Genomic DNA, 12,344 nt, shown 5'->3' on the forward strand with positions numbered 1-12,344 from the left:
TATTTGTGTTCTAAAAATCTTATTATGCGAGTTAAAAGCTATGAAAACGCATTTAGCTTTGATGCAGAACCAATTTTCAAAGTGATGAGGCTGTATAAACAAAATCCATTGTCCTTTAAACAGCTGCACACTTATCCAGCAAAGATAACTACTTTTCATATATCACTATTAAGATTTTTCACTGTAAGTGCCTGGCATCATATTTCACAATAAATTGTGATTTGTAATGGTTGCCATGAAACAAACGACATTGCGGGGTTTGCTCATTTATCAAGCGAGTGTCCTTTTGGTGCAGATTGTGTATGTTGCTCCTATGAAGGCTTTGGCAGCTGAAATGACAAATTACTTCAGCAAGCGTCTGGAACCACTAGGCATTACTGTGAAAGAGTTGACTGGTGATATGCAACTGTCAAAAGGCGAAATTCTGCGAACACAGGTATGCTTGGTATTTTTAAATACTGTTTTGTGTGTGTTCCTATCTCTTCATAGTCTTTTTTAAAAAGTTGTTGTAAAAGTGTTGATGAAGCAGATGAAATATTATTACTGAGTCTGTAATTACGTTGGTTGTGTTCTAAAATGTGACTTTCAATTCTAAGTTATTGAAACATTAATACGTCTGAAATATCTTAAGCAATGGGCTCATTAAACTTTTTGGTTTCTCCCATTCAGTCTACGGCACCCCACTTCCCTATAACCCCTGTATAAAATCTTACCTGATTTCCAGCTTGTGAACCTTAGTGGATTGTGCCCCCCTACCCTTTCAGGATTATAAACCAAGTGTTGGCTAACATTCATAATTTCAGATTTGGCATGCTCTGATAATTGCCACCTTTGAAAAGCTGAAGGTCTGGTCTGCAAATGGTAAATTCTAGATAAAGTTGAAATGCTGTAGCAACATTGTTGCAAATAGGTCAAAATAATATTTACCTTTTTTATGGGGGAAAAAAAAGTTAATAAAGCTGTAGGTTCCTGTTAATGGCTGATTTTACTTTTCCTTTTTAAGGACAAATGAGGAAAAGTATAAGACATCACTAGAGTAAACGTTTTAGCATTCACAGAAATTAATAAATTTTACTTTTTTTAGCCTCATAAGTGGTATTGCATAGATGGAATTTTTCTGTTTTAGCAGATACTTCATGTTATATTTATTTCAGGCAAATGTTGTTTGTGTCAATGAAATACCGTTTTTGCAAAATATTGAGATAGTTTTACATCTGTTCTTACATAAAGTTCATTGTCGTTACCCTCCCCCTCCTACCTGGTCCGAGAGACAGAATAAGACTTGATTGTATTATCAATATGAATATTTATAAATGTAAGTTGCAGTAATTATTGATTCAGGTGAGTCATATTTTGTCAGTCTTAGCTTTGATGTATTTTACATTTTTATGGTAAGACTAAAGAAAGCTTAATTATAAAGAAAAATTAATAATAAAGAGGACCCCTGCAGTAGGCTAGTAGGAAGTCCCAGATAACAGTCCTTATTAGAAGATGTATATGCATACATATTGACACAGTCACAATGCTGTGGCAACCAATAAATAACAAAGCAATATCACTGGTACCTTATCAGAATTCCTTTGCAACACTCTGCTTAAAATTTGGGTTTACAAAATAAAAAACTTACAAATAGTGACATTTTAGTCATTGAAATTATTTACATAGACCAAATCATCATTTAAAATTATCTCCTGTTTTCACAATACTTTTCAGCTAGGGCATGTAATCAAGTAGGTCAGAGTTTTAATAAGCGAGAGAGCATGTGTAATCACTGGCAAAACTGAAGTGACAGTGGAAAAGCCTGCTCTGAATGTAACTACAAACTTTGACGACCAGGATGAATGTAGAATGGAAAAGTGCTATTTTGCTGTTTTCTCTTGCTGTCCTAGGTTGCAACAAAATTCATAAAATCTCACCTCATTACTAAGACTCTGCTTATATCCGGCAAAGTAATGAAAGAAAAAACAAACAATTAATTTCAGGCATTATTAAGAAATGTATATGGAAAATAGTTTACAAAGTTGGAATTTGTATTACTCTAGAAATGGGAAATTATTAATAGATACAAAGTATTAATTTAGAGCAACATAGTAAGTTAAGTGTAGAAAGACTGTCTGCTTCATCATGCTTTCTTTAGTCCAAAATACCATTGGTAGCGTAATTCTTCATTTTCTTTTGGGGAAGCGGCTAAAGTGGATTAATGTATAAAAATCAAGAAGAAATGACAAGGCCCTAATTTTGCTTCTTTGCTCTTCAAAACATTGCAAAGGTTAGACAAATAATAAAGACCAAAAATTCTGTGACTGAAATACTTATTTTTTGTTGTCTTTTGTTTGTTGTAGCTAGTCAGTCTTTCCTTATGATTAATCAGAATTGTAGGAGGTGCAGAGGAGAGAGAACACCAATCCAGGAGTTACCGATGTAATTGCTGCTGCAGTTCTTGCAGACGCTGGAGCCCAGCAGTGGGCTTTGTTTTATCCCTGCGTATCAAAGTGCACAGAAGATACGTAGCCTTATTATAAACTAAGGAAAGGGCACTTACTTGTGCTGGATCTTGCCTATTGCTCTTGGTATATATTGTTTCATGTGAACAACATGAGCTTTCATTATCTATGCACTTAAACCACCTCGTCCAAGCAGATTCCATTCATTGTTTTTTACCTGATGTTAAATTGATTCTTGCTTCAAAATTTTATTTCACTTGTCAGCCTCTCTAATGTATGCGTTTCTCAGACAGGAAAACACTGATATGTGTTGCTGCTTTGTTTATAGTTTCAGAATTGCATTGCCAATCACTACCCTGCTTTCTAGCTTTTACTAGTATAATTGATTAAAAGCCTGTGTTTAACAATAAAGCAGTTTTCCTGTAAGAATTAACGTTACAGCAGGTGGATGCGTGCACACAATTTAAATACCCAGGGATAGTATATATAGTATAGGGGATAAAAGGCAGGAGTAGGATCATCAGCTGAAGCAGGTGCAGGCATTTCTGGTTGGATCACTGTTTCAAAAGATCTCAGCTGATTCTTCTGGAAACAGAGGGCCTGATATAAATTTTCTGTGACAGTTGTCTTCTGCCTTTTTTCTGAGCAGTTACATTTTCACTATCTTCATTTTCATCCTCAGGTGAATCAAATCAGTCAGAATGAAAGATGTAAAAATGAGGTGATTGTCAGGTATTAGTTAGAAGTAACACTTCAGTGACAATCCTGATTATTTTCTCCTTCCTTTCCGTCCTTCATACTTTGCTTGTGTGTATTTAAATATGTGTGTTTTGTAAGTCATTATATGCATCTGTTATGCTTATTCCAATGAGGAAAAATTGCTTTATCTGACAAATTACTAACTGTCTGGCTTCTCAGGAATCCGCCCTTAATGTACAGTGGGGTCTGCCTTTATTACTTTTTCTACAAATATTTTGAAAAGATGAAAATGCAACCCAAAAAAAAGTAATGAGTAATTTAAATTTTCATTCCTTTTATGATGGAGTAAAATCTTTTAAATGTTTTTAAAAGATATTCCCATTAAAATGTTCTGTAGCACAGTTTTTGAGAAATAACTTTCTCTGTGCTTTCCATGCTGTCATTTATATTCATCCAGGAGGCAGACGTGTCTCTTGCTGCTCCATACGTTGATGGTGTTATGCATTAGATGAGTTTACTACCATGTTGTTCCATACTATACTTTGAATAGTATTATTATTAACATCATTAATATTATTAACATCATTAATAACATCATTAACAGTACTGTGGTTCCAACACATACTTCAGAAGCCAAGCTTTTATAAAAAGTTATTTCTAATTTTACGAATAATGAAATTGACTTAAATATAGAAATAATTGTTTTGTTGACTCCTCGGTCAGTCTTCTAACCTGCTCTCCGCATCCATAAAGTGAAAGCCACAGCTACCACGTATCTAACTGTAAGATGTGGGATGCGTGTTAAAGCTGTAAGACACGATTTCCCTTCATGTTTTTGTGAAAAGGAGTAAGTGTAAATATTTAACTTGTCAGTTTAATGTTTCAGACAGAATAGATCCAGGGTCCATTACCAAATAATTTGTCTATGAATAAGTGCTTCGCTGAAACTGGGAACAGAAGAAAATAAACCTGTTACAAAAATAAATTACTCTAGCTACTTTGCTGGTTCTTGTAGAAAGTTTATCTTACATTTTTAAAGTTTTTTTCATAGTCTAAATAAAGATACATTAAGTTTTCACTTCCTTTTCCTCATTAAAAAACAATCTAAGGAAGTTTATTTCCCAGCAGTTGATATTTTTTCTATTGGTTGTATTCTAAGAATGTTTGCATATTGACCTACTATTATCTAAGCAGGTTTTGTATACTGACATACTATTGTCTAGGAAACTCTGCTGCTTAGACATCACTTAAATCACAATGACATTAAGTATTCTTTAGCCATAATCTATTGTTTGCTAAGTTGGTTTTGGTATGTTAATGTTTAAATGGAAAATATTCGTAAGTAATAAATTGTGTATTTTGGTTGGTAGCATTCGAGATAATATGAAGTGTTTTGTTAGAAGACAATGGATTATTTGGGTGGTTGTTCTTATGGATTTTTTTGAGTGTACGTATATGTAGCTAGCTTCTCAGTCTTTGCTTTATGCAGTCTAGAAAATGATATAACACAACTTCACAATCAACTTCTGGGCTTTCAGATCAATTATCTTTGACCTTGTGTTTGCAATAAATATAGTAGTAATAGCTATCTTTTGAAAGTTTGGTGAATACAACTGGGACTGGAACAGCATTAGATTTATAATGTAATCAAGTCTGAAGTCACTGCCCTGCACTGGGCACAGTGTATTTTAAGTTGATGATTAGCATGATGCCTTAACTTGTACAAAACAGTGGTAGCCTCAAAGGAGTTTCAGAAATGCCTTCTGGCCATAACAGTTATTAACTTTTATAGGTAGTGGGCATCAAAAAACATGTAGGAGATAATTTCTCTTTCATGTTTTCTATATACATAACATGAAACAAAATTCAGATCCTTGGCATAGCACAGTGAAAAACTATCAGAATTTCTTCCACCTGTATAAACTCTAAAAATAATTTAAAAAATCATCCTGTTAAAGATACTTTCTTTTCTTTTTAAGGAAAGTTATTTTACTCTTCTATTGCATCTCCAGTTACTGTGAATATTCCTCACCCTTAAACTAGTACTTCAACAGTTTTATACAAGATGTGTTACACTGCAGTCCTTGTCAACAGCTAGCATCCTAATTCAGACGAACGCGTATAAGTGAGACTGACATTTTAAAGTTGAAATACATTTTCTATCATATTTTTGCTTTATTCTGTGCCTCAGACCCGCAGATGTAAGCCAACCTTCTTTTATTGGTCCTATGCCTCTTGCTTTGCCTTGAAAGCTGCCAGCCTGTAATGAGCCTTACTCACGACAGATACGTCTTGGTGTTAAGGTCAGATTATCAGTGCTTTCTGTGTTGCTAAAATTATGTAGTAGTTGAAAACAAATCTGGTCAAATTTTTAATGCAGGCTAATTTCCCCAACCTTATAAACCTTTATATATCTCTGTTCCTTCCTTCTCATATTCTTGGAGTTAAAGGGTTTCAGAGAGTAGGAGAAGGAAATTTATTGCCTTTTAAATAAATATTATGGGGAAAAGAATCAAACTGCTATTGTGTGAATAGTCCTGATTCTGTCACTTCTGAACTATTGAATCCTTTTTTTGGTAACTCTCTTGGAATATAGATTTATATGTTTTTTTATTACAGGAAAGTATTTCCATTTGTGTTATTGTTCTTGTTGATCAAGAAACTGATTTTACAGAAAGCAAGGTTATTAATTTAAAATCTACTATTGGACTTTCTGTAGTGTTTACATAGTATTAAAGTATTTCAAGTACAAAAAGAGAGATGTATATATTTTACTGAAGTGCAAGGTTATGCCTGCCAACGTGGGCCTGCCAGCCTTCACAGAAACAGATACTTCTAAAACTTTTAGGTTTCTGCAGGCCTCCAAATATGTCTGTCTTTTTTTCCATCATGGATTTGATAAAAATTAATTGCATGTCCAATTAAAGAAAAGGGGTATCAGAAGCGAATGGTGTATCTGACCTTAGTCTGCCTTCAACCTAAAGGGCTTCTGAACGTTTCTTCTTAATGCAGACAGGAATTGGGAAACCTACTGTAGCATTCACCCATTTGTTTATTTTTTTAAAAAACTGCCGTCTTCATAATGTAATTCCACAACCCTGAAAAATTCCCAGATGTTCAAACAAATCAAATTCAAAGCTTAAATTTGTTTGCTGTAGTGCCCTGTGTCAATGAAATATGCAGAGGCATGAAGTGAAATATTAGATTTTTTTTATCAACGCAGCTCAGTTTAAAAAACAATATAAAAAAGGGGCAGGGGGTGGTGGTGGCGAAGAAAGTCCTGCTAAATCTGACTTTCACTGTTAGAAAACGGGCAGCTAGCTGTCATATTTGTTCTCTGCTCATTAGCCCATGTAAGCTAAAATCACATTGTTTTCAGAGTTCATTCTTGATATTGCTCGCAGTTTATGTCAAAACTATCTTAGCATTTTTCGAAGAAACCATCCTTCAATGCTTTAGATTTGGAAGTGATATCACTTTCATTTGCCAAGTGTCGAACATGTTGAGCAGCTTAAAAATATGAATGATTTCCAAGATCTCAATTAAGGAAGAAAAACCACCAATAACTAAGCAGAGTGTCTTGTCATCACCTTATAAGCACATTGTGCCTGGTTTTGGGGTGTCTGTGCCCAGGTGCATGGCAGCAGGGGGCTGCAGGTGCTGGACACAGCACATTCCAGCCAGCTTCAGCAAACCCACCGCAGGGCACAGCTGAGCCCCCCAGCCAGGCTGATGGCAATTCTGTAAAAGCATATTCAGGAAAGGGCAAAAACATGTACTGCAGTTGAAAGAGAGATAGGAGTGAGGAAAAAAGTGTGAGAAACAGCCCAGCGGACACCAAGGTCCGAGCAGAAGGATGGTGCTCCAGGGCAGCCCATGGAAGAGACCATGGTGGAATAGATATCTGCACTGCAGCCCAAGGAGGACCCCACACCACCAGCAGGTGGATGGTGCCCTAAAGGAAACTGCGGCTCATGGAGAGCCCATGCAGGAGCTCCTCCGGGAGGAATGACCTCCCAGCCTTTATCTCAATCCATGAGCTTTTCCATCTTATTTTCTCCCCATGTCCAGTTGAGGAGGGGAAGTGAGAGAGTGGCTGGGTAGGCATCTGACAGCCATCAAGGTCAAGCCACCACAGCTAGCTTTAGTTTTGTATTTTTTTTAAAATAAAGTTACTGCTTTTATTGAAATTTTACTTTTGGTATTTTAAATCCAAGAGAAATGTTTTCTTAGCTTACTGCAAATTTTATTAGCTAGTTGTTTCTCTTTTTAGCTTTAGCTAGCTATTTATACTGGAAATAAGAGTATTTGGAACGAAAGGGCAATTCTTATCAAAGAGCATGAGTAATACAACAGTACTAATAGTGTTTTTGAAAACACCAGTGTTGCAAATGAAAAGAGAATTTGTGTAAGCTGCATTTGCATTGGCAAATACGTTTGTCTGATTACTGAACAGAATGCTTTTCTTGAGGGGAGGAAATAGCCTGAAGGACTGAATGTATTTTGACATCTTGAAGATTAGCTGATTAATCGTACTTGTGATGGCTTGGCAGAAGTGAGAAGTGAAGCAGAGACCACAAAAACATCAGAGCTGAATAGGGCAAGTAGTTCTGAGAAAGGCAAATGGCATCAGGACCTTTGAGTAATATGGATGATCACTCTGATACATTCTGTCAGCTGATAGACTCTGATATTAAGTCATGAAGGCTGTATTCCCTATTGGAATCTGATACTAATAAAATGGAATAATGCCTTTTTCTTAAGTTCTTATCTGCAATATAAAACTAATCAAGTCTGAAACTATTTGAAGCAAAAGAGGGCTATAAACTTGAGGTGCCTTCTGTTTCATCTACAGCTTGCTTTCTCTGATACACTATTTCTCATTTCCTGTGCTTTAATAAGGTACAGAGGTGCTTCTAGGTAAAAGCAAATAGTGAACTTGATTCCTGCTACTTTTTTTTTCCTATAGAAATGGAAATACATAAATGCTGTTAATCTTCGTGCATTATATTCTATGGTATTCTGCTATATATGTCCTTCCCATTTCATGCATATACAAAGCCCATTGTTAAAAGCTGAATGTACACATATAGTAATTTACCTTATGTTCATAGTAAGTATGTGAGATAGTGATTCTTTAGAGTAGTTACTCATTTACATAATTCTTTTAAATAAACACTACTCATTACATTACATGCACTTTTATGTTTATGTGTAACCAGAACTTAGGACGTCTTTACGTTAGGCAAAGGGGGTAAAGGATGAGAGAGTATTTGAAATCAAAGGGTGGGGGTTTTATGCGCTCAGGAATTGGCAGAAAAATTAGTGATGGCAGAATTGTCACTAAATCGTGTTAGACATTGAGGGTTTCCTTTTTTGACTGCTGGACCTATTTAACTCTGAAGCCATATAAGTAGATTGAATTGTGGTAAATGTCATAAACCTATGTAAGCAGTACTTTCAATGTTGAGTTCTTCCAAGAAAAAGGATTTTTGTATAAAAGAAAAATATTGGAAAACAGAATTTGGTGGTGTGGGTTTATTTTTTTTTAACACTATTTTTCTTGACTTTCTTTCTGTCCATTTCATAGGTTTGGGTAGGAATTAATGAGTCCTGTGGAGGTGGTCTTTCAGGGAACAGTTATAAAGAAACTCTCTTAAGCATTGCTAGTATGGAATTTATTAAGTAGTGTGCTAAAAAGACCTCCTAGCCTGGCGTGATACACATGAAGATACTGGAAACTGGCTATTGAATCTATAGATGCAAAAGTATAGTAAAACAAATAATATGGCTAAGAATTTGACAGATGTACCTGATCAGCAGAGGCAAAAATAATATATTAATTCACATTTCTGCTACCCGCAGACCTCCTTGATTTTGTTGGCTTTGCAGCATGCCCTTAATTGCAAGTATGTTGGCCTTTTCGTTAAACGTATAATGCTAAAATGTATGAAATTACATTATATTGTGAAATTTAAACACGGAAAAGTATTGTGTTTCTTATTCCTCCCAAAATCTTACTTTCCACAAATATGTTTCTGTTTCTAAACTGTCTGTGTTGATAAAGTAACCTTCAAAATTTCTTGATTAGTATGGTACCTATCAAACAGAATCTATAGGAACTTTATTTCTCACTTTCCTTTATTGAATGCAGGAATGTCATCTTACCATGCATGTCACCATACTCATACAAAAATATTTCAATGCAGTGACCAAAAATTATGAATTTTTTAAAATTCAGAATATTAACAGCTCTTCCCCCTTAATAACAATTCTCAGGCTATCGTATTGTACTGCATTTAAACAGAGATAAAATGTAGGAGAACACTTTTCTTTTCTTTAGATTGACATAGTCAATTGTTATCCCATTCATATTACCATAGCATTTTGTGAAACATATATGAAGTGCTTACACTGAAAAATTGCATAGAATATGCAATCTGAAATGCCTTTGAAGCAAGATAGTACTATTTTATTTTCCCATCTCTTGGTGCGTCGTCCCTGTCTGATCTCTTTCTCCTTCTCCAGTATATTTTGTCCATCCCTGTAGGCACTTACTCTGACATTAGTCTTCTGTAAGTGGCCTTCATCTACAATTACATGTCATTGTTCTTTTACTTGGAGTTGTTGAAAAGACCTGTATTATTGCTGACTTCAGATGCCAGTCTTGTTTCCTTTCAGGAATAGAGCGGTTCTTTGCTCTAGAAACTTTGGACATATTCAATGCAATAAAATCTACAAATCTTTTTGGCTACGAAGAGATAATCTGTCATGAAGTGGCTATCAGAAGTTATCCAGAGATTATAAATCTCACAGATACAGAAAAGCCCTCCTCTTTTCAAGTTGTTCATTTCAAAAGAAGAGTTGAGCCTGGTTAATATTCTCTCTTCCGGTATGCCTAGAATTAAAAGTAGTGCTGAATTCTATGCACACCCATAGGTTCAGGAGCAGAATATCCTCTTTTGATCAGTATTTGGACTGAGAGATAATATTTATCAAGAGGACATCAAAATCTAATACAAAAAAGAGGAAGGAAGGGACGTCCGTCTCTCTCTAAGAAAACTTGTAGAATATTTCTCAGTAGTACAAACTTGCTGAAAGAAAATTTCCTTTCTTCTGAATTTTCAAAGTTATGCACTATTTAAAATGGGACTCTTTCTTCCTTTAAATGAGGTAAAAACCATGCCTTTCAAATGAGAGAAATATACCAAAATATTTAGAACAGAAATGCTTGCTGAAGTGTATGGCTAAGTCAAGAAAGATAAAAATCTTTTTATATAGCGGGATTTCTGTATCCCAAAGTCATCTCTGTTTCACACTGTCATCTCCATTTGGATTTCCTTCATTTCATAAGTCTTCACAGTCTGAAAAATAAAATCTTGCTCCCTCCTTCATTGTTAATGCTACCTTCGGAACAAATTATGTTTTTAAAAAAAACAACACTATCCAGCATCTCTTTGAGGCAGTGAGTCTTGATGGGACTCCATAGACTGTTACCTGTCTCTTTCAGTCTTACTTTTTTTCTGTAAATGTTAAGTGTATTAGTAAAGTTCTGAAAGCAAGACTATTAAAATAAAATCAGAAGGGATGTGTCTTTGTACACATGCAAATACCTACTGTATTGTGTCTAAAGTTTTGAAATACTCTTATTTAAGGTTTTGATCTTGTCAGTCTCTCTACCAGTACGTAGTGTGCACTCCCAGTTGATAGTAATCTGGTGATCAGTAACACTCGGGTCCTCGGCTGGGCTGAATTAATTTTCTTTGGCTTTTGGAGGGAGAAAGTGGAATCCCAAAAGTATTTTGATGGATAAGCAGAAGGAAAAAAAGATAGTAATTTTTCTGAGAGTATCCTCCTCAGAGATCCAAAATAGAGAGTAACAAAAGGGAAATGAAGCCATAATCTGGATGAGGTGAACTTGCATTTACTAGAGTCTGAAACTGGAGAAAAAACTTGGAGCCCTCTCCCTTCCAGGTTGGGCTCACTTCTGTAGTGTCACTATGCCCATCCGGCTCACCTCAGAAACAAGTTTTCAGTTTCTTAGCACTGTAGTGCTATTTCTTGACTCTTTAAAGACAAGGAAGGAGCTTTTCCATGGTGATATTTTTAGGAAGTATTTGGTTTTCCCACAGTTTTCTGCCCTCCTTACACCAACTGGAGGAAATAGTAAAGCAGGTGAAAAAAATTGATGTTAAACAGCAGAGAGGCAATTTGGGGCCTGTAATGTTAATTCTATGACTGAGTTCTTTAACCCTCAGAAATAAAGGCAGTAAACTCTGTGACTTTGTGTGTAGGGCTCCTGGTCGTCTCTGATGATGAAAATGATTAAGAAACAAATCAAGCTTTGCTTGTAGAAGAGATTTCTGGATAACTTTTCAGTGGGTTCAGTTAATAAGCTTGTTGCTTAGTTGAATTGTTGTCTGCATTCTTTTTATTGTTTTTGTTGCTGGGACAACTACATTGCTTTTTCAGGCTGATGTTATCGATCTGTGCATTCAGCATTGTACTTCAGTTTTTTTGGCTTCAGGCTTCCAATACCCTAGTGGGATTGTTGGAAGCCCTTCTGATTTACTGCTGTCCCATTAATATATGTGCCTATGACAGCTAAGATTTTGCCAGGGGGGAAAAAGTACTTATACATCATCAAACAGTAGCAGTTTGAATAAAAAGTAGTAGTCCTTTATAAGGAACTGCAGGTGCTGCCTGTGACCTAAATTAATTTCTAGATTTATGACAGAATCCATCTTGATTTACTAAAATCAGGCTTCCATGCTTCAGAAATCAGAATTGCTACTCTATGACATTCATTTACGTTTTATTTGAAATAACTTATTTTTCAAATAGACAGATATAGTGGCTTATTATAAAACATGTCTACTTGCTTGCTGTTATTGCTTGCTGTATTGCTTGCTGTAGAATTTTAGTACAGCCTTTGAGTAACCTACTTTTGTTTAATAATCAAATGCCACATATTCTGATAAAATGTGTAATTGACTGGCATTCTTTGGTATGACTCACTTGGCTAAAATCTATTTAGATTGGGTTGGAAGGTGGGAGTTAATTTTTGTTTTAGCAGTAAAATGTAGTTGAAACGATGCCAGATAAGATTACAGTACTTTTGAACAACAGGAAAAAAAATGTTCTATGTGCTCTGTGGTTTAACTACATAAGGGATGTAAGGATATAAGAGGTTTTTTGTAA

General features: G+C 35.3%; 1 protein-coding gene across 8 annotated transcripts in view; it reads left to right on the forward strand.

Annotated features, from left to right (window-relative positions):
* ASCC3 (activating signal cointegrator 1 complex subunit 3) overlaps positions 1–12,344 on the forward strand; it is a 274,324-nt gene that overhangs the window by 73,106 nt on the left and 188,874 nt on the right. For all 8 annotated transcript variants that reach the window (XM_054195069.1, XM_054195072.1, XM_054195073.1 and 5 more), the window contains one exon: positions 296–436. In XM_054195069.1, coding sequence (XP_054051044.1) covers positions 296–436 — 141 coding nt within the window. The remainder of the gene's footprint in view (positions 1–295; positions 437–12,344) is intronic.

The sequence above is a fragment of the Rissa tridactyla genome, chromosome 3 (genome assembly GCF_028500815.1).
Source record: "Rissa tridactyla isolate bRisTri1 chromosome 3, bRisTri1.patW.cur.20221130, whole genome shotgun sequence".
Taxonomy (NCBI): domain Eukaryota; kingdom Metazoa; phylum Chordata; class Aves; order Charadriiformes; family Laridae; genus Rissa; species Rissa tridactyla.